We start from the raw sequence: 22,300 nt of genomic DNA, 5'->3' as shown, positions 1-22,300 counted from the left end.
GGGTCAGGAAAATCCCCTGGAGAAGGAAATGGCAACCCACTCCAGTATTTTTACCTGGGAAATCCCATGGACAAAGGAGCGTGGTGGGCTGTAGTCCAAGGGGTTGCAGTAGAGCCAATCAGTTGACTTAGCAACTAAACAACAAACACAGATAGGTCAAGCTCAAAAGCTAGTAAAAAGTCACTTAACTTGACAGTAAAGTATTAATAACCATCATCACACCTAACATCCATTAAGCATTTAGCATGCAGTAGACACTGAATCTCACAACCACCTTACAAAGAGCTACTTCATTACCTGCTAGGAAAGGTCCGTCTAGTCAATGCTATGGTTTTTCCAGTGGTCATGTATGGATGTGAGAATTGGACTGTGAAGAAAGCTGAGCGCGGAAGAATTGATACTTTTGAACTGTGGTGTTGGAGAAGACTCTTGAGAGTCCCTTGGACTGCAAGGAGATCCAACTAGTCCATCCTAAAGGAGATCAGTCCTGGGTGTTCATTGGAAGGACTGATGCTGAAGCTGAAACTCCAATACTTTGGCCACCTCATGCGACGAGTTGACTCATTGGAAAAGACCCTGATGGTGGGAGGGATTGTGGGCAGGAGGAGAAGGGGACGACAGAGGATGAGATGGCTGGATGGCATCACCGACTCGATGGACATGAGTTTGAGTAAACTCCGAGAGTTGGTGATGGACAGGGAGGCCTGGCATGCTGCGACTCATGGGGTCGCAAAGAGTCGGACACAACTGAGCGACTGAACTGAACTGAACAGCGGAGGAACCTTAAGCACCCAGCTGCGCAGGCGCAATGTTTGCTGCCCCCTCTGATTGGCTGGCGGGACCGGCTTCCATGCACCGGCCAATGAGGCTCTGGCTGTGAGCGGCAGTTGGCAGAGGTAACCGCCATGCTGAGCTGCGATGGCCGGGGCTGCTGGCCGGGTCCGCGGCCGCGCCTTAGGCCGCTTTCGGCTTGCTCTGCCTGTGCGCGATGTGAGTATATCTGTGCGTAGATGTGAGAGCCTCTTCCCCATATTTAGGTGTCTCCTTCTCCCGGGGCGGCAGGGAACAGGAATAATAATAAAGGCTGGTATTTAATCAAACGTTCGTCACAGACCAGGCACTGGGTAAAAGGCTCTTAACCTTGTGATGTTGAATGCTCGAACCGTGAAATGGGTGTTTACCATGATTTCAGAGGAGGCAGGCTACCTAAGTTCGCGTGGGGGAAAATGCAGGCGATTGAATTTAAAATCCCTGGATTCCTCGCTCCATGCCCTACTTTGGAAATTATAGTTTCCTTCTTAGCAGGAGCCACACACTGCAGGTGTTGAAGGTGGACATAGGAAAGTCTAGATTCCTGGGGCTTATTAAGTTTGTTTTTTTTTTAAGAAGCATCTATACACACTAAAAGCATTTATGGAGAAGATAAGCACTCAAAGTCAGGAGAGTGTCTGCCTCTTGGGATGGCAATGCAGGGGCTTCATTTGAATCTTAACTGTTGTCTGTTACAGAATTCCCTTTCCTGTTTGTCTGAAATACAATTTTAAAAGGAAAACACGCACATGAAAAATAACTTTCAAAGGATGAACTGTATGCAGTTTCCTCCCAGCTCAGACTTTTAGAGCCCCTCACTAGAAGCAGCCACTGATAGCACTTTTCTGTGTGTATTATACATTTTCTATAGTATGTACAAGCGTGTTTGTTTTGTTTGCACAAGTGAATTCTATTGTATACAGCCCTGCACCTTTGATGATTTACCTTTAAACTCATTAAACTTAAAGGTTCTTTAACCACTTTTACTCCTGTGATCAATATAATTTGGCAAAAGAGTCCCAGGGTTGCTTCTCACATAATGAGGTGTAGGTCATGGCCTGCCATATGCATATTTACCTTTTTCTTCCTGCACATCCTCATCTGCAGGGTCCAAAAGAATCTTCTCGAAATTAACTCTGTAGAAAGTGTTGGAGAAAAAGAATCCTGGCAAGAAGAGGACTGCAGGAACTGCTTTACCCTTTTCAAAACATTTTTACTTACACTTTACAAGTAAAATTCCACATAGAGCCCACTATTATTTGAATTTAATTTGTTGTGGTGGATTAGTGGCAAAGTGAGAGAAGCAGGGATTCATTTCTCAGGTTGCAGAGAAATTGCCCAGCTTCCTTCTAGTGAAGTATCAAGGAAAGAGGTCTTGTTTGATCCCAGTTAAACTGTCACACTTAATCCTTATTTTATCCTTTTTTCTTATTTTACCTCTTCTTCTTTTTTTTTTACTTTTTTTCTTTTTACCTCTTCTTAAAGCCCAATATATACATTTTTTTCCCTTTTAAAAAATTCTCCCAATCATAGAATGCTTACGTGAGAGAGCTGGGATTCTAGCCCAGACAAAGCTATCTCTAAAAGTCACACCAGAATGGGGTGTTCCCTCGAATGAACTCATTTGCTCATTAAGCTGCTCCACGCGGTCCTTTTTCATCAGCCTCCTACCAACTTCATCCCTGATTATTGTCATCATTCCAGAAACTGTTTTTGTTCCACAAACCTACTTGCTCTTTGTCTCTGATATTCTACCTGGAACACATTTCCCCAGCACCCTCATTGAGTATTTTTCAAGGTTAGATTCCTGTAAGTGCTGTTGCCACGTAAGTCTGTGGGACAAAATTTTAACCAAACGGTGTTTGAGACGGCTGATTCCCAATACTCTAGCTAACACCTGGACATAAAAAGCGAAGGGGAAAAAAATCTGCTTGCTTCAAATTCATTTTGCTCACTATCCGTAATGGTTTTGTGTATTGGTACATTCAATGTATATGAGCATCTAATATATCACTGTGCTGGAGAAGAGTGTGGTTTTGCTGTTTGGTTGGAGAGCCAGTTGACAGGAGCTCAGGCACTTTAGGATACTATCTTAGTCTACCGTTCTGGACGTTGGATAAGAAACTTAAGAGCAATGAAGAGGTGGAGGTTTGAAGGCGACAAAAACGCCAGTCCAAAGAGGGCGCGGGTCCGGCCGGCCGGCGCGGACTCTGACGTCACTGGGGCGCGCCGCTTCCGGTCCCCAGCTCCGGAGCGAATGACTTTCCCTTCCCCGGGGCCGCAGCCGCCCCGGATTGCTGATCGCGCCGCACGAGCCGCCTCGTTCGCCAGCACCTGCGTCCCAGCCTGTGCCCGTAACCATGGCCACCGACTCGTGGGCCCTGGCGGTGGACGAGCAGGAAGCGGCAGCCGAGTCGGTGAGTTGGTTTCAGTCGTGAAAGGGTCAGGGGGCTAATTTTGGCCGGGATGAGATCCTGGAAAAAGTCACTCCCTGGGTTGGTCCGAGCCGGGATGGGGTACGTGTGGGGATGGAGCCTGGACCCTGAGCTGGCTTTTTTCCCCCACCCGCCAGCCTCCCCGGGTTACGTAAGCACAGGTGAGCGCTCCCATCGGAAAAGAGCAAGCCGCCCGCCTGTCTTCCTGGAGTCAGGATTGCACTTACCGCCCTGAACTGTAATAATCACCTATTTAAGTGTCATTTTCCACTTCCCCATCTGAGCTGCTTGTGTCCAGGAACCATGGCTTACTCATGTTTGTGTGCTTCCTCAGCTTGCTCACTGATGATGAATGATCCGCTCTGTGGGCCCGGCAGTCAGTAAATCCTCTCGTGATCTGCTTAACTTTGTTGTGGGCATGACACGCAATAAGCAAGATATATGTTAAACGGTACTGTGTAGACTTAATTTTTCCCGCCTAAACACTCGCATTATGATAGTGCTTTGAACCCGCTTTGTTGGTACCTACTTCTGTGAATTTCTGGAGAACAAAGACTTAGTATTATTTTTTTCTATAAGTGATAAAGTTTCATATGCACCTAAGGAGTCATTTTTTTCCTCCCCAAAGAAAACTGCTGTTTCTCTTGACATTGATCTACGATATTGACCGCCTTGTTCCCTGAATTACTTTGCATTGCTTTGCTACTTACTCAGTTTTCCGTTTTAGGTGTTTCTTGATTTTGACACTTTCATCCTCCTTTTCCCTCCACAGAAGCACACCTTCCTATTCCTCATATTTCCACTGTGATTTTAGTTAGATTAGTTTTCTGTGTTTATATATTAATAACTCAAATATTTTTCCTATACGACTTTTTCCTTGGAATTTATGTTTTTGTTTTGTGCTTATCACCAGTTCAACCCCAGGCTCTTTGTTAATCCTCTATGTTTATCTCAAGATGTCCCCACACACCAAGTATTCTGTCAGTTCCATTTCTCCAAGGTCTTGTAGCCTGTTTTGAACTGTACTAATTGCCCCAATTTGTTTTAGGGGCTGGAGGGGAACAGGGCAAATTTCTCTTTGCCCTCATTCAGGGGACTTGCCCCTCTTCTCTTGTACTGGATCCTTTCATTTCTTCATCCCCCTCTACATCTTTCTTGATTTGGTGGAGTCATATATCTATCAGCTTTCTGAAGGTGTATGGGAAGTCCATTTTTTAAGATACTGCATTTCTGAAATTAGCTTGTTTTGCCCTATCGTTTGAATAATAGTATTGCTGGGTGTAGCATTAATTTTAGGTTGGAAATTATTTTCCTGCCAATTAAAAAAAAGTTTTTTAAATTTATTTATGGCTGTGCTGGGTCTTTGTTGCTGCTTGGGCTTTTCTCTAGTTGTGATGTGTGGGCTTCTCATCACCACGGTTTCTCTTACTGCAGAGCACGGGCTCTAGGGTGTGTGGGCTTCAGTAACTGCACTTTGCAGGTTCAGGAGTCGCAGCCCCCGGGCTCGGGTTCTAGAGCACAAACTCAGTAGCTGTGGTCCCCGGGCTCAGTTGCTCCATGACATGTGGGATCATCCCAGATCAGGGATTGAACCTATGTCTCCTGCACCGGCAGACAGATTCTTTACCACTGAGCCACTAGAGAAGCCCCACTTGCCAAATTTTAAAGACATTGTTTTACTGCCTTCTAGATTTCCGTATTTGTAGTTGAGATGTCTGAGACCATCCTGATTACTGATGTGACCTCTTTTTCCCTTTTTAAGCTTGAAGAGTCTTCTGTTTGTCTCCAGTCATCAGAAAATTCATGATAATGTGTCTTGATATGGGTTTATTTTCATTCATTTTATTAGGCATGGGGTGGGAACTTCAGTCTGAAAACTGTTGCCCTTGTGTTATGGGAAATTTTCTTGAAATTTTTCATTGTTGATTTCTTCTTTGTTTTTATTTTCATTCCCTCATTTCAAACTCTTATTAGCTGAATGTTGAATCTCATTAATTTTTAAAATTTTTATTTTATTTTTTTTAATTTTAAAAATTTTTAAAGTCAAGTTTATTGTGATATAATTTAAAGTAAAATTCACCTTGTACTACAATTCTGTGAATTTTGACAGAGGCATATAGAGCGTTTCCACCACTCCAAAAAGTTCCCCCAAACTTTTTTTGCATTCACTTTCTTGTCTCTACCCTTCTCTGGCAACTGCTGATCTGTTTTCTGTCATTTTACTTATACCTTTTCCAAAATGTAGTATAAATGGTATTATGCAGTATGCAAACCTTTTGAAAAATCTGGCTTTCAGTAGTTTGTTCTATTTTTATTGCTGGGTAGTATTCCATGTATGGGTGTACCACAGCTTGTTTAACCTGATGATGAACATTTGGGTATTTTCTAGTTTGGGGGTATTTACGAATAAAGCTGTTATACACATTAGGATATGCAGATTTCGGTATGGACTTATGTCTGCATTTCTCTTTGGTAGATATCTAATAGGGTGATTTGTTGGGTTGTATGTTAAGTGTATGTTTAACTTTGTAAGTTATATAACAAACTGTTTTCCAAAGGGCCGCAGCATTTTGTATTACCACCAGCAACGTGTGAGAGCTCCAGTTGCTTCACATTCTCAGCAGCACAGCCTGGCCAGTTTTTTCCTCCATTCTAATAGGTGTATAGAGATATCTCACGAGGCTTTAATTTACATTTCCCTAATGACTTCAAGGAGATCCAACCAGTCAATCCTAAAGGAAATCAGTCCTGAATATTCTTGTTGAAGCTGAAACTCCAATACTTTGGCCACCTGATGTGAAGAGCTGACTCATTTGAAAAGACCCTGATGTTGGGAAAGATTGAAGGCGGGAGAAGGGGACGACAGAGGATGAGGATGGTTGGATGGCATCACCGACTCAATGGACATGAGTTTGAGTAAACTCTGGGAGTTGATGATGGACAGGGAAGCCTGGCGTGCTGCAGTCCATGGGGTCGCAAAGAGTCAGACACAGTTGAGTGACTGAACTGAACTGAATGACTAATGATGTTGAGTGTCTTTTTATGTGCTTTGCCACCTGTATAACTTCTTGAAGTGGCTTTTCAAATCTTTTGCCAATTAAAAAAAAAACTGATTGATGATTAAAAAAAATTTATTGTTTTCTTATTATTGAGTTGGGAGAATTCTTCATGTATTCTGGATACAAGTCCTTTATCAAATATGTCATTTGCATAAATATTCTCCCTGATTGAAACTTAACATTTTAATTTTCTTAATAGTACTTTTTGAAGAACAGACACTTTCAATTTTGGCTAATTCTAATTTGTCAATTTTTTGATGATTAGTTCTTTTTGTGTTCTAAGAAATATACCTTACCCAAGTCCACAAAGTTTTTCACCTGTATTTTCTTTTAGAAGATTTATGGCTTTAAATGTCACATTTATGCCTATGATCCATTTTGAGTTGATTTTTTATGTAGTAGGAAGATTGGATCAACATTACCACAGTCAATTTGAGAACATTTTCATCATCCCAAACCCCCTATTTCTCCTCAGCCCAGCCCTTTGTAGCCACTAATCTGTTTTCTGTCTCTTTAGATTTGCCTATTCAGGACATGGAATATAAATGGAATCCTATCATATGTGCTCTTCTGTGGCTGGCTTCTTTCACTGAGCACATTTTCAGGGTTCATCCATGTTGTGGCATATATCAATACTTAATTTTTGTTGCCAAATGATGATATATAGATATGCCACATTTTATTTATCTATTCATCAGTGTCCACTGATGGGCATTTGAATTCTTTCTGCTTTTTAGCTAATATGAATAATGTTGGTACAATCATCATGTACAAGTTTTTGTATGAACATACATTTTCAATTCACTTGGGTATCAGAAAAGTGGTATTGCTGGATTATATAGTAACTCTGTGTTTAAGTTTTGAAGAACTGCTATACTGTTTTCCAAAGTGATTGCATCATTGTATCATCTTTATTATTATTATTTTTTTTTAGATTAGTATCATCTATGAGAGGCTCTATTGTGTAGAAGTTAAGACCTCAGACTTTGTAACCAGACAGACTTGGATTTGTATTCTGGGTCCCTCACTTATTAGTTACATGACTTTTGGCAAGTTACTGAACTTTCTGTGCTTCAGCTCCCACATCTGTTAAATGGGGATAAACAGAGTACCCACCTCATTAATTTACAGACATGCCTGAAATAAGTGCTGTGTAAATAGTAGCTATTATTATGGTTGTAGTTTTCTGTAATTCAGTTTCTTTGTAGAAATCTTTTAAATTACTAGTTCATGTTGTAGAGATTAGCTGAACCTGGATAAATTTTGTAAGTTTACTTCATCATGCACAGGTGAATTATAATAGATCCTAACATTCTAAAACTGAACAAATGAGTAAAGACAGCTGTTGCCTTCTGTTTTGTGGAACTCCCACTGAGAACCTCCACAGGAATTGCATGATGTAGGTGACTGTGACATGTACAGTGCAAGGTTGTTGCTGTTTAGGCGCTAAATCATGTCCAACTGTTTGCAACCCCAGCACTGTACCCCGCCAGGCTCCTTTGTCCATGGGATTTTTTCAGGCAAGAATATTGGAGTGGGTTGCCATTTCCTCCTCCAGGAGATCTTCCTGACCCAGGGATCGAACCAACGTCTCCTGCATTGGCAGGCAGATTCCTTACCACTGAGCCACAAGGGAAGCCCTTGTATTTTAAATATTCATCTAGCTCCATTTTTTACTCATTTAAGAAAATATTAGATCTTGTTTGTGTTTACTTCCTCGTCCCTCTTTGTTCTCCTTGTTTCTTGGGAAATTTCAATTCAGAGGAGGGCAAAGGGAGCAGGAGACTCAGGAGTAAGCCTCTGAAGTCTCCTACTTCACTATTGTGCGCAGAGCATTCCTTATTCAGTATAACTCCCTTACCATTAAATCTTCCGTCTTCTGTGTCAAGAATCCTCTCTTAGGACTTCCCTGGTGGTCCAGTGGTTGGGACTCTGCACTCCAAATGAGCAGGGCACAGGTTCAATTCCTGGTTGGGGAAGTAGGATCCCTCATGCTGCAAGGCATGGCTAAAAAAAAGCAAACAGAATCTTTTCTCAAGTAGCTTTTGAATAAAACGCAGTGTATAACTTATAGTTTCTGATTATTTTTACATATCTTAAAAACTAAAATATTAACTAAAGGCATTAAAAATGTAAATATTATAAGGTGGGTATTTTGGCTTTTGGTTAATTTTTTTGGATTGCAAAGTGGTTTTGAATGAAGTTGCAAGAGAAACTGGTTCCTGCTTTTGGTCCAAGTAAGCAGAGCAAGGGAAGAAATCTGAAGTAACTGGACTTAATCATAAGTTTCAGCCTTCAGTTCACTGACACTGCAGTGGATGATGCAGAGTTCATTGTCCCATTGCTTTTGCTGTATAGGCTTTGAGATTGCTACAGCCACGTGAGGGCCAGGGTATGTTTTCAGAATCTGCTGGACCGTCTCCAGAATTCTGATACACTGTAATCAGAGCATCTTTTGGTTTCATTTACATTGTTGCAATGTATAAAGTTGATAGCATTTTATTTAACTATTTTATTTACTCTGTTAGCTTCAATTTTAACAATATACCAACAAAATAATAGGTTGTCCTTTTATCGTTGAATATTACAGTAAAGGATATTTCTAACTTATACATCAACCCTGTCACTTATTTTAGGTAGCAGTTATCATCCTAGGAGTGAGTACTATTAACCCTGCTCTTGTAAATGTTGCCAGTAAGTCCGTCTGTTTGTCTTTTTTGTTTCTTAACAGCCTTGAATATTAGGTTTAAACTAGGTTCATTGGCAGGATGTGGAAGAGTACTTCAGTGATGACTAGAATATGTTAAGCCTCAGACGGTAAAGCCTCTGCCTACAATGCGGGGGACCCGGGTTCGATCCCTGGGTCAGGAAGATCCCCTGGAGAAGGAAATGGCAACGCACTCCAGTATTCTTGCCTGGAAAATCCCATGGACTGAGGATCCTGGTAGGCTACAGTCCACGGGGTCGCAGAGAGTCGGACACGATTGAACGACTTGACTTCCACTTTCACATATCATGTGGGGCTTCAGGGTGGCTCAGTGGTAAAGAATTTGCCTGCCAAGCAGGAGACCTGGGTTTGATCTCTGAGTTGGGAAGATCCCCTGGAGAAGGGACCGGCTATCCGCTCCAGTGTTCTGGCCTGGAGAACCCCATGGACAGTCCACGGGGTCACAAAAAGTCAGACACGACTGAGTGACATTGACTTTATATATCACATACTGTGCTGGCCTCCTCATTATCTATTAGTGTGCTCTGTGTCCTTCAGAAATAATGAAGGGTTGTCACTGCTTTATAGTGCTTTCCTTATTTGCCAGTTTCCCTTCTTGCCAGCCTCTCCAGTGTCTTTCCCCCTTCTTCCTCTTCCCTCCATCCCAACACCAGAGTAGACAGACAGACACCAGAAACTCCTTTACAGTTTCCATCAATAGAAGTGAAGTTCCTCGATTCCCAGCTAACCACTCATTAAAAGTGTTTTCATTCCTCTCTCCACTTAGAAATAAACCTCAAGACATAGAAAACCTGTGCAGGTGGTGCTTTAAGAAGCAGCCATTTGATAATGGTGATTTTCATTCTTTTTCCCTTCTCTCCATGTCTTAAGCCCTACTTAGTATTTTGACTAGAGCACCTGCTCTGTCCTTGATCCAAAGGTAAACTAAAAATAGAAATATCCCCTGACTTTATGTTTTGTTCTAGTCTTTTTTTTTTCTTTTGGCTTTATTGAAGTATAATTGACAAATTTTTTTTCTTTAATCAGGTCACTTTAAATTTTTTTTTCATTTACTTTTATTAGTTGGAGGCTAATTACTTTACAATATTGTAGTGGGTTTTGCCATACATTGATATGAATGAGCCGTGGATTTACATGTGTCCCCATCCTGACCCCCCCCCCCCACCTCCCTCCCCATCGCATGACAAATTTTTATAATAACAGGGGAGATAAGTCCTTTGAGGGTATCCCTAATGGTGTTTGCTCAAAGCCCTACTCAGTCTTTGTTTCAGATGTCTTTCCTCTGTCCCCTCCTTCCTCTTCTGCTTCATCCTCTTCTGTGTCTGATTGCACAGTGTGCCACGGTGCTCTAGGCTGTTACCAACTGAAACACCAGACGCCCAGCACAGGGCACCCTGAATGAGAGGCTGCGCCTGGCGTGCTGCGGCCCGGGGCCTGAACACAGCCTGTGGCATAACCGATCCGCGCTCACAGATGCTTTTCCTCACAGACCTCCCACCTCAGCGTTCTCTGTTTGAAGAGTGACTGCATTTTCCAGTATCTTTTTAAATTTTCTTGTTTGAAACATGAGAGTGACAACTCACATGGTACTCTATTGAGAGATTGTGAGAAGGTGTGTAATCAGTGCATTAAGCACACTCACAAGTTATAATTGTTTCTAGGGATTGCAGTTAGGAAGTGTGGATTTTGAGCTGTTGTGTAACCAGTTTTTTCTACTGCTGTTGCTAACTCATGTCCAGCTCTGAAACCCGACGGACTGTAGCACACCAAGCTTCCCTGCCCTTCACTACCTCCCAGAGTTTACTCAAATTCATGTCCGCTGTATTGGTGATGCTATCCAACCATCGCATCCTCTGTCACCCGCTTTTCCTCTCGCCCGTGATCTTTGCCAGCATCAGGGTCTCTTCCAGGGTCTCTTTGCATCAGGTGACCAAAATACAGGAGCTTTGGCTTCAGTACTGCTGTACTTGTGGGGTATCTTGTTTATTCTCTCTCTAACGTTTAGTAAACAAAAGGAGCCCAGCAGAACAGCCTAATGAATATGCCCTAATGAATAATAGGTCATGAGAGTGGTTCATTTCTTCCCAGCTTCACTGGGGGAGGCACTATTGATGCAAAATCTTTTAAGTTATTTTCCTGACACTTCTCCCCCCATATTCTCCATTTAGTTGAGCAACTTGCATCTTAAGGAAGAGAAAATCAAACCGGATGCCAATGGTGAGTAACTAAATGCTATTTTGAAAACAAAAAGTGATTTCCTTTAGTATTTGTTTTAATATAACAGCTGGGGGGAAAAAATTAACTGGATTGTTTTGTTATGCTTCATATAAATATGAGGATACCTAACTGGCTTATAAATTATTAAATGTATCACTAACCATGAAAATATACTGCCAGTGATAATTTTTTAAAATATTCCTGAATTTGAGATGAAACAGACAAAGTATGAGCAACCTGAGGGCTAACCTGTTGTGATTATTCTGAAATCATATCTACAAAATCTAAGATGTCCATTGAATTTTTGTTCATGTGTTTAAAGTTGTAAGGGAGAAATTGTAACATTTACCTTACTCAGATCTTTTTCTGTATATCTTTATATAACTACAACACTGAATATACGTTTCTATTAATCAACCATTTATACACATAGACTCTTAATGGCACTGTGGTGTTTATATATTGATGAAATATGATTTGCATAGGTATATCTCTGTTGAGCATAAAGGTCATGTAATCATCTTTCTATAACATTTGAGAAATATTGATGCTGTGAGGGATTAATAGTTTCTGAGGTACAGTGAGAAGACTTGGAATAGGAAAGAGCTCAAAAGTAAGCATCAGTTTTCATACCTGTGTTTATATAGTAACAATAAAATGTTTTCATCTGTGGCTTGGTTTCCTCATTTATTTTTTTGCTCCCCAGGCCTTTACATTTCTAGTGTCTCATAGAATTTGAACTGTCTCAGCTGTTGGGTATGGGATGTGATTTTGAATGATGGCCGCTTTGTGTCTGATAAAGGTGCTGTTGTCAAGACCAATGCTAATGCAGAGAAGGCTGATGAAGAAGAGAAAGGTAACCTAGCCTAGAGTTATATTATTATACGTGAAGTTCTACAGTCTAAGAGAATGGAATGTTAGGAGGTTTCATTTTTGTACTGTGACTTGGCTGTAGTTTAATGGAAGTCAGTGCTAGTATTCTCTCCTAATTCAGTCGGTAAAGAATCTGTCTGTAATGCAGGGGACCCAGGTTCTATTCTTGGGTCGGGAAGATCCCCAGGAGAAGGAAATGGCAACCCACTCCAGTATTCTTGCCTGAAGAATCCCATGGACAGAGGAGCCTGGAGTGCTACAGTCCATGGGGTCACAGAGTCAGACACGACTTAGCATCTAAACCACCCACCAGCACAGTGCTAGTAAAAATTTAATATAGTCATTGGTAAAGGGATTCTAGGGATTCTAGGAGGTTTATACCGATGCCAATGGACTTCCCTAGTGACTCAGACGGTAAAGCGTCTGCCGCATTATAGTGGGAGCCCAGAATTCATTGCTGGGGTTGGGAAGATCTGGAGAAGGAAATGGCAACCCACTGCAGTATTCTTGCCTGGAGAATCCCATGGACGGAGGAACCTGGTAGGCTACGGTCCATGAGGTCGCAAAGAGTCGGACACAACTGAGTGACTTCACTTTCTTTCTAAAGGGATTCTAATTCTTTACATTTTAGAGAAATTTTACTTTGAACAGATGATAAACTTCAGCAGCAGCAGGAAATATTCCTTGAACGATTACCTTGTGCAGGTCTTTATAAAAGAAATTTTAACTTGCATCTCCATTTTCTAATAAAAGTATATTTGATATTTTGACAGTTTAACATAAATAAGAAGATGCAAACAGCTTATCCGATATCAAGATACAGACTTTGTCAATTTGTTTTTTTCCCCCATTATTGTGATGGGGTTTTTTAAGTCATCATTTTAAAATTTATATTGGGTACATATTGGAGAATAAATATTCGGGTTTTGAGAGGAGAAATCAGTAACTTCAAGAAAGGATAGTTGTTAGGAATAGAGTTCTGGAGAAGAATATGAGGCCCCAACAGATGATTTGAGTATCATAAACTTTGCTTTTAATAAACTATTTTAATTATATTTATAAATCAGAACTAAACTCTACCTTGAATTAGGAGTCCCAGTACAAATATGTGTTATTGCTTAAAATACTGATGGCAGCTGAATTCAGAGATCATGCTGGATTTCATAGACACCTAAAAATCTTCATGCTTTTTTCCTACAGAGGACAGAGCCGCCCAGTCCTTACTCAACAAGCTGATCAGAAGCAACCTTGTCGATAACACCAACCAAGTGGAAGTCCTGCAGCGGGATCCCAGCTCCCCGCTCTACTCAGTCAAGTCCTTTGAGGAGCTTCGGCTGTGAGTAGTTACTTTCTGACTGTCCCCTTTGTGTTTAACTAGAAATTCTAGGCCTGTTAACACGTATTTTTTCATCACTACAGAACATTTTTAGCTAATACAAGTTTAATAAAAAAATTTAGCTGCTTTGGGTTAGTAAGTAAAATTTCTTGGTAATTTGTAAAAGCTTTAGCTACACACATGTATCGTGCCCTATTCACAGTTTTAGTATTGTTAGTTAGAGTCTTGGCTTCTTTCTTCAACCAGAGACTGTGATTTACATTCTGAACTGTTTTTCTAGGAAACCACAGCTTCTCCAGGGAGTCTATGCCATGGGCTTCAATCGTCCATCCAAGATACAAGAGAACGCATTGCCTTTAATGCTCGCTGAGCCGTATGTGTCCTGATTCACCTCTTTAACTTTCATTATTAAAAATATATATATACACACATGTTCATTTTAGAAAAGTTAGAAAACAATGAAAAATAAGAAAAAAGAAGAAATTTGTTATTTCCCTCCCCTCCACACTGTTAATATTTGGAGTAGAGACTTCTAGATGTTTTTCTATGTAAACTTGGATTTGTATACTTTTCACTTAAAGGAAACATATAAAATGGTTTAATGCTTTTTTTGATATGATAATTATATGATAATATTTCTACGTTGGTAAATATATATACATTTATACCATTTATATACACCATGATTTCATTATATGAGTAGGTAAAATATATGTGTCAAATGTAGATGACAAAAACTAAACGGGGATTGAGGCGATCAGAACAGTACTGTTGCTAACATTGTTTTCTGGGGCAGTGCTGCTCACACTTTGAGAGGCATGTGAAACTCGTGGGACTTTATCAAAATGCAGATTCTGGTTTCAGTGAGTCTGAGGCCGGGACTGAGGCTCACCATTTCTAAGATGCTTGCCAGTGTTGCTGGTGGTGCTGGAGTCAGACCACACTTTGAGTAACAGGGTTCTAGAACATAAGGAACTTTTTATAAAAATTGATCCCTACATTACATATGATTATATAAAATTGCATAAAATGCTAAATCCTGAAAACCCCTTTCCCTATTTGTCTGAAAACAGGTATTGTAGGTCTGTATTTTCTCAAAGTTTTTTATGTCCTGTGTCACAATAGTGATATTTTTTTTAAAATGACATTTTGAGCATACTTAAACATGAATAAATGGAATATTTATTACATTGTTTCTAATTGCCACTTGTATTTATGGATCTTGATGCTTTCATAGATGCTCACTGTTAGACTGTCAATGTTAGAAGAGCTCTGAGAATTTTCTAATACTTGTCCTTCATTAACTTATTTATTGAGGACTTGGTTTGTGACACATACTGTACTAGGCACTTAGATACATTACTGAACAAAGCAGACGAAAATTCTTGCCCACAAGGAACTTACATTCTAGTTTGGAGTATAGATTTATTTTTATTAAAAATAAATATATAGTATGTTTAAAGGTGATAGATTGTAAATACAGTTAATGCCACTGAATTGTATACTTTAAAATGGCAAATTTTATGTTATATATTTTACCACAATTTTAAAAAAATTATTAAAGTCATATACCAAAAAGATTGACTTATATACTTTAAATGGATGAACTGCATAGTACATGAATTACATCTCAATAAAGCTCTTTTTTAAAAAGGCAGTAAGTGCTAAGGAGAATAATAAATAGAGCATGATAGGAGGGGGATTGGGAAGACCAAGATTGCAGTTTTACCCCCAATGTTTTATTATGGAAGTTTTCAGACATACAACAAAGTTGAAAGGGTTTTATAGTGAACACCTATATATGCACCTCCTAGATTCTTTCACTGACAGTTTCCTATGTTTCATCATGTTTCGGTGCACCAGTACCTCTTGTTTTTTAAGGCGCTTCAAAGTAAGTTGCAATTTTAAATCACTTAGTAGGGTGGACTCTCATTAAATAGGTAGTATCTGAGCAGACACTTGAAGGAGAGGTGAGTTGGTGTGCTGTCACCCACGGACAGCTGTCCCAGGCAGTGTCTGGCTGCTGCAGAAGCCGAAGGACGAGAGCATGGCTGGTGTGTTCTGAGCGGCTCTGGGGCAGCTGCAGTGGTGGAGTGGAGTAAGGGAGCTGGTAGCAGGTGAGAATGGAGAGCTAGCGGGGAGCCTCATCAGGTGGGACCTTGTAGGGCATTGTAAGAATGTTAACTTCTACTCTGAATGAAATCTGGAGTGCCTGGGAGGTTTTTGAGCAGAAAAGAAGAATCACTCACTGCTGTGTCAAGAGTAGATGAAAGATAAGAAGTGCTTCAAATCCCACCATAAAATCTTCTATCTGTGAAGCTAGCATATGTAACTCTACTGCAGAAGCCAAAGCCGCCTCCTGTCAAGCAAGCTGAGATACTCATTATTTAATTAAGCTTTATTCTTCGTTTTTATGCACTGAAAGAATACATGCGATTTAACTCCTGAACAGTTTGTTTTCTTGTGCAGCCCACAGAACTTAATTGCCCAGTCCCAGTCTGGTACTGGCAAAACAGCTGCCTTTGTGTTGGCCATGCTCAGCCAGGTAGAACCAGCCAACAGACACCCCCAGGTAAGGGCCTGGTGAAGCTGGGTTTTCTAACTCGTAACTAGAAGGGAAATGCCATTTGGTGAATTAAAAGATGAGCTATGTATTACTTTTTACATCAACTAGAACCCCTTTAAGTTGAGCACAAATAACATGGTTGATCTTCCAATAACATCAAAAATCCTTTTTCCCTTTCAATGACATGCCAGTCCTGGGACAGTGCTTACAGGCTAGGCTCCTTTAGCTGTAGGAAAAAGCTCCTTAATCTCTTATAATCCATTAGGAAGTTCTGAGCACCTTCTGAGTAAGAGAAAAGGAAGCTAATCTCCAGCTGGAATTTCAGATCCCTGCTCACATGTGGTTTTTGGTACTCCAATGGCCAAATGGCTGTTCTCAAGTGTCTACCCAGCCAGAGTTCTGACCCCTGAGAATTGTATTTCTGACTTTGCAGCTTAAACAGTCAAATGGTGTGCACTCTGTATATTCTTCCCTTCAGCCTCCGCTGGAGGGATCATTAAGTCCTAATAGTGATTCCCCATTGCATAACAGTGAGTGTCTTGAATTCTCTCTGCACTCTTTCCCTACCAGTGTCTGTGCCTCTCCCCAACATATGAGCTTGCCCTTCAAACGGGAAAAGTGATTGAGCAGATGGGCAGATTTTACCCTGAACTGAAGCTAGCTTATGCTGTTCGTGGCAATAAGTGTGAGTATGAATATATGATCCTAGTTAATTAAGGTAATAACTTTTTATTTTGAAAAATCCCAAAACATATGCAGTAGTTGAAATTTACAATAAAGACATGTGCCTTCCACCTAGATTCGAAAAGTTAACATTTTGCCATATGTGCTTTATGTGTATTATGTATATCTTGGGGGGGGGCGGTGGTGGTGAATCATTTGAAGGTAAATTGTAGGGGACTTCCCTGGTGATCCAGTGGCTAAGATTCTGAGCTCCCAAAACAGGACGCCTAGGTTCAATCCCTGGTCAGGGAACTAGATCCCACAAACCACAACTAAGTCTGCATGCCACAAATGAAGATCCCACATGCCACAACTTAAAGAAAAAAAAGGTCCCACATGCCACAACCAAAAAGACCCTGTGTGCCACAACCAAGACCCAATGCAGCCAAATATTTTTAAAACGAAGGAAAACTGTAGACATTGTGACTTTTTATTTCAAAGTAATTCAGTATGCATTTCATAGTAAGAGCATTCTTCAGCATACCCACAATAACATATTACAACCAACAAAATTACAGATTCTCTGATAACTAGCATCTTTTCCATTTTAATTTCCTCCCTAATTGCTCCAGAAGTGTTTTTTTATGGTTTTTTTGTTGAACCAAGACTGAGTCAGTATATATGCATTACATTTGGTGGTTGTATCTCTTTAGTTTCTTGCAGGCTAGAATATTCCCTTCACATCCCCACCCACACCCACCCAAACTATGTTACATTTGACATTTTGAGCAGACCACTTGCTTATAAAATGTTACAAATTCCGGATTTGTTAAATAGCCTAATTTTTAAAATGTCATTATTAGAGTAAAAATGTTCTAGAATGTTCATGGCAATTAACTTGGAGAGATATTTTTATTATTATTATTTTTTTCTTTATCCACTCTTTCTACTTTTGCTTGTTTCACAACAAACTAACTTTGAAAAAGTCTACTTGTGGGGAAAAGCAAACCCAGGCTAGGCAGAATAATGCTGACAGAGAAGAAAAATAGGTATGAAATCCTTGAAAGAGGTTGATGATTATGGAGAGTGTAAAAGAATACTACTAAAAAGGTTTTCATCTCATGGTTCATGCCTTTACCAAATCTTTTCAGCGTGTCTGTTTTTTGTGTGTATGTCCATTAAATACTATAGTGCTATCCTGACCTTGCCTTAAAATATTAATGCAAACATCGAAACAATTGCTTTAAAATACATCATAGCTTTAAAATTGCTTGGAGAGTGAAGCTGGCTTTGCCATGGAAATACCCATGAAACAGAACACATCTTGTCTCCACAGTGGAAAGAGGTCAGAAAATCAGTGAGCACATTGTCATTGGCACCCCGGGGACCGTTCTGGATTGGTGCTCCAAGCTCAAGTTCATCGACCCCAAGAAGATCAAGGTGTTTGTTCTCGACGAGGCCGACGTGATGATAGCCACTCAGGGCCACCAAGATCAGAGCATCCGCATCCAGAGGTAGGCCCTCGAGCCAGGAGGGACTTCTCGGCTCCCGACCTGCAGTTCCCGCTCCTGTTACCTCACACTCCCCTTCTTGCCCCTGCCAGGCTCTTCGCAGCTTTCAGGGGCATTTGTTTGATGGGCCATTTCTGTGTCAGCACTGAGCGCGCCCCCCGCCCGGGTTGAGGAGGGAGACTCAGAGACTCTTGGTCACCGGTCCCTGCCCCACGTCTGCTCCCGCTTCCTCCCCAAAGCTGCTCCCCGCTGCCCCTTCCTGGGGATGCAGGTCATCAGGCCTGGGGAGGCTGTGCCCTGGTCCTTCCAGAGAAAGCCCGGGTCAGGGTCATGCCGGACACCTGGGCCTCCCCTTGCAGGATGCTGCCCAGGAACTGCCAGATGCTGCTTTTCTCTGCCACCTTTGAAGACTCTGTCTGGAAATTTGCCCAGAAAGTGGTCCCCGACCCGAACATCATCAAACTGAAGCGTGAGGAGGAGACACTGGACACCATCAAGCAGTATTACGTCCTGTGCAACAGCAGAGACGAGAAGTTCCAGGCCTTGTGTAACATCTACGGGGCCATCACCATTGCTCAAGCCATGATCTTCTGCCATGTGAGCAGCAGGAGGAGGCGGCGGTGTCCCGTGGGGGTGGGGGCCCCATAGGACGTGGCCCCGCTGCTCCCACTCAGCCCGCTGCTCTTAGTGCTGGGGACCGGGTTAACTGCCTGTGGCTGGAAAGGAGATAAATCGGTCCCAGGACATAGTCTCTCAGGTTGTAATGAGTTGTAAGGGGAAGACTGAAGAGCTAAACCTTCTCCGATCCCTACTTCTTAGAGATTACTTGGGGGGGGGGGGATTCCAAATAACTTCCAAGTAAATAATTTTGAAGTATTAAGAATGTAGATTATTTCAGAATGAAGACCTTTGGCTCAAACCACAATAACACTGAGATCATTGATGTAATTTACCCCCCCAAAATCATGTGGCTAAAAAATATTCAGAAACTTTAAGCCCATCTTGCTGACTGAACTCAGTAGAGCGTTCATGTGTGTTAACAGCAAAAAAAAAAAAAGCCACTTTTCTGCAGGTGTCTTCATTTTTTTTTTTACAGGTGTCTTCATTTAAAACAATTCTTTTCACTCCAGACCCGCAAAACAGCTAGCTGGCTGGCCGCAGAGCTCTCGAAAGAAGGCCACCAGGTGGCCCTGCTGAGTGGGGAGATGGTGGTGGAGCAGAGGGCTGCGGTGATTGAGCGCTTCCGGGAGGGCAAAGAGAAGGTTCTGGTCACCACCAACGTGTGCGCCCGCGGTGAGCGGAGGCCGGGTCCTGGCCCGCCAGGCTCGGGGCGGCAGGGGGATCTTCGTGTGTGGGAGGCTGCGGTGGTTTGGGGGAGATGCTGTTTTGTGGGCGAGCCTGTGGGGGGCTCTCAGCCGAGGAGACCGTCTTCAGAAGCCGGGAGTGCTGGCTGGTGGCCGAGGACGGCGCCTGCTCTTCTTGGCCCCAGTGCGGCGTCAGCTGCTTCTCCAGATCCTCGGATCCAGCAGGGGCTCTCTGGCTGATGCCGGAATTTGGCCAGCACCGGGACGGCCCGTCCTCTCCCTCTGGGTTCTGCCACCTGCCCGTGTCCCAACCCCAGAGCTGGCCTGTCCCAGACCCTGCCTTCCGCCTGAGCTGGGTGAGGGTGGGCCTGGCCGGGCGGCGGCGATTTCTGTCTCCCGTGCTCACTCGTGTCCAACTCTCCCGCACGCAGGGATCGACGTGGAACAGGTGTCTGTCGTCATCAACTTTGACCTCCCCGTGGACAAGGACGGGAACCCGGACAACGAGACCTACCTGCACCGGATCGGGCGCACCGGCCGCTTTGGCAAGCGGGGCCTGGCCGTGAACATGGTGGACAGCAAGCACAGCATGAACATCCTGAATAGAATCCAGGAGCATTTCAGTGAGTCCCGGGAGGGCCCTGGCCCTGTCCCGGCCCTCGCCTTCCCCAGGACAGGATGGTCTCCGTGCACCCGGAGCGCTCGGCCGGGCCGCCACCTCGGGGGCGCAGGGAGGCCTGCGGCGGGGGGCGGGGGGCGGGGGGCGGGCACGTCCCAGGGAGCCCCTCCCCTGCCTGCGTCCACTGCGATCTGTGCGGGGCTCTCTCTGAAGCCGCCTTTCCCTTCCCTCAGATAAGAAAATAGAAAGACTGGACACGGACGACTTGGACGAGATTGAGAAAATAGCCAACTGAGAAGCCCCTGCAGTCTCTGTGCCGCCCCCGCCCCGGACACGAGTGCTTCCACGGTGCACCCTGAGTGTTCCCGCGAGGATGACAGCACGGGTAGACAAACTGCCTACCTCATCTGAAATTACGTTTGGACTTGACAAAAATTGTGCAAATGATGGGGGAAGGTAGAAAAAAAATTGTTTACACAACTTTTGAAGATTAGGCGTGAATACACAGAAATTTACCTTTTGGAAATTCTGTCTGTTTTTTGGCCAGTGTTTTCCCCATCATAACCACAGTCCAGATGTTGTGGCTGGCTGTTTGCTGAGAAGTCTCAGTGGCAGCCCAGCCTGTTGTCTGCTTGGTGTTCAGGACAGCCTCCAGCCCTTATAGAAGCCTGACAGAGTTGAGGTGAAGAGCGAACAGCGAGAGACCAAGTAGGTTAGGTTGTGAGCCAGTCATCATGCTTGAGGTGTGGTGTGAGGCAGCAGAGGAGACCTGTAAGCTGCTGCTTTGAACTTGGGTTGGGACAGCTCCTTTGAGTGTTTTAAACCCCTTCTGTCTGATGGCTACAGCAGGAAGAGATTTGCTAAGCATGACCCAAAATGCGAACCTGGCATCTTTGGTGTATACAAGTCTGTTGCAGACCATGGCCTGTTCTCAGCAGGTACGATCTGTGTAGAATGCACACCTGATAACTGGCGGATCCCTTGCCTGTGCTTGAACAGTCCTTTGGAGGAGCCATCATGGAGAATTAGTGGTAGTCCTAGCTTGCCACACAGCCTGATCTTTCAGCATCTTTTTTACACCCCTAATATCACCATGACCTCTTAGCAGCTCCAAGCAAATAAAAGGTAATCTGTTTTGGAGGAACAGTGAACACTGTGTTTCAAGTTGCTAATGGCCAGGCTTAAGGCAGCTCCAAAAGTGACCAGCAATAGTCACAAATGCTTGCTTTGCAGAAAGCAAGTTTGTTTGTTTAAATCGGAGCTGGGGAATGGTTTCAGAAATTCGCCATCTTGATTATAAAGAAATTCCGAGTGTCTGCGTCCATGGTGCTTGGGACACAAACAGGAGCAACTAAGAGACACAGTGGACTCAGCCATTTATCTCTCCAAGGCCTCTGCTCCATCCTCACTTGGCATCGCGTGCATAAGTCAGAGTAAAGAATAGAAATGAAAAAAAAAAAAAAAGAATAGAAATGGACACCTCCTCATACCCAACCAAAGCTGTTGGTGCCCAGAGTGACGGAGCAAAGATAACATGAAACTGAGGTGCAAGAGCATATGAAACCCCAGCCCAGAGGAGTCCTCTCCAGCTCTTTGACAGAAGGGCCACTTTGTCTAGAATCAGGCCTGTAAGAGAGATTTTCCATGATGAGAACTATTTGAATCCCAGGCCTTTCTTATAGGCCTTTCTGTGTTTTAGGGCCAGATTTGTCTCCTGGGAAGGGAAAGGGCCAATGCCAGCTTCCAGGTGGTTTCTTTAATCTGACCTTACAGATACTGCAAAGAGAGCCACAGATCACCAGTCTTGCCATGTTCCCCTATAGGCACTTGACTGTGTTGAGTCTGCGTACTTCCAGCCAACTTTGAGCCACCGAGGGAGTCTTGTTAAGAAGAGAAGAAATTTTACAGAAGGTCCTGCAGACCAACCCTGAAATAACTTAAAGGCAATAATTAAAGGAGCACAGACTCCTCCTGAGGCTGCAGGCTGAGTATACCCCACCTTCTCACAACACAGATGACCTGAGTAGCCCCAAATCTGAGCAGGAAATGGGAAGGGATGTGCTTCAGACTCTCCAACAATAGGAATACATGGATATCTGAGAGAAATCTAGGTCAACAGTTCCTTATCTGGGGGCTTGGACCCCTAAGAACTCACTGGATGGGTTCCATGGAGTTTATG

General features: G+C 42.9%; 1 protein-coding gene across 2 annotated transcripts; it reads left to right on the top strand.

Annotated features, from left to right (window-relative positions):
- The first annotated feature begins 881 nt into the window (after nucleotides 1-881).
- On the top strand, nucleotides 882-20,647 carry LOC122691485 (ATP-dependent RNA helicase DDX19B). Of its 2 annotated transcripts, none has more exons than XM_043898032.1 (12): nucleotides 882-990; nucleotides 11,201-11,249; nucleotides 12,052-12,105; nucleotides 13,323-13,458; nucleotides 13,739-13,831; nucleotides 15,928-16,030; nucleotides 16,595-16,709; nucleotides 18,024-18,201; nucleotides 18,558-18,795; nucleotides 19,329-19,491; nucleotides 19,934-20,125; nucleotides 20,355-20,647. In XM_043898032.1, exons 1-12 carry the CDS (start codon nucleotides 919-921, stop codon nucleotides 20,414-20,416), a joined length of 1,455 nt encoding a protein of 484 aa, XP_043753967.1. In that variant the 5' UTR covers nucleotides 882-918; the 3' UTR covers nucleotides 20,417-20,647. The 2 variants fall into 2 exon arrangements, with proteins under 2 accessions (XP_043753967.1, XP_043753968.1); XM_043898033.1 differs by lacking the exon at nucleotides 882-990 and adding an exon at nucleotides 2,972-3,227.
- Nucleotides 20,648-22,300: the final 1,653 nt, after the last annotated feature.

Source organism: Cervus elaphus, chromosome 4 (assembly GCF_910594005.1).
Source record: "Cervus elaphus chromosome 4, mCerEla1.1, whole genome shotgun sequence".
Lineage (NCBI taxonomy): Eukaryota > Metazoa > Chordata > Mammalia > Artiodactyla > Cervidae > Cervus > Cervus elaphus.
This window is presented reverse-complemented; position numbering and strand designations above follow the sequence as displayed.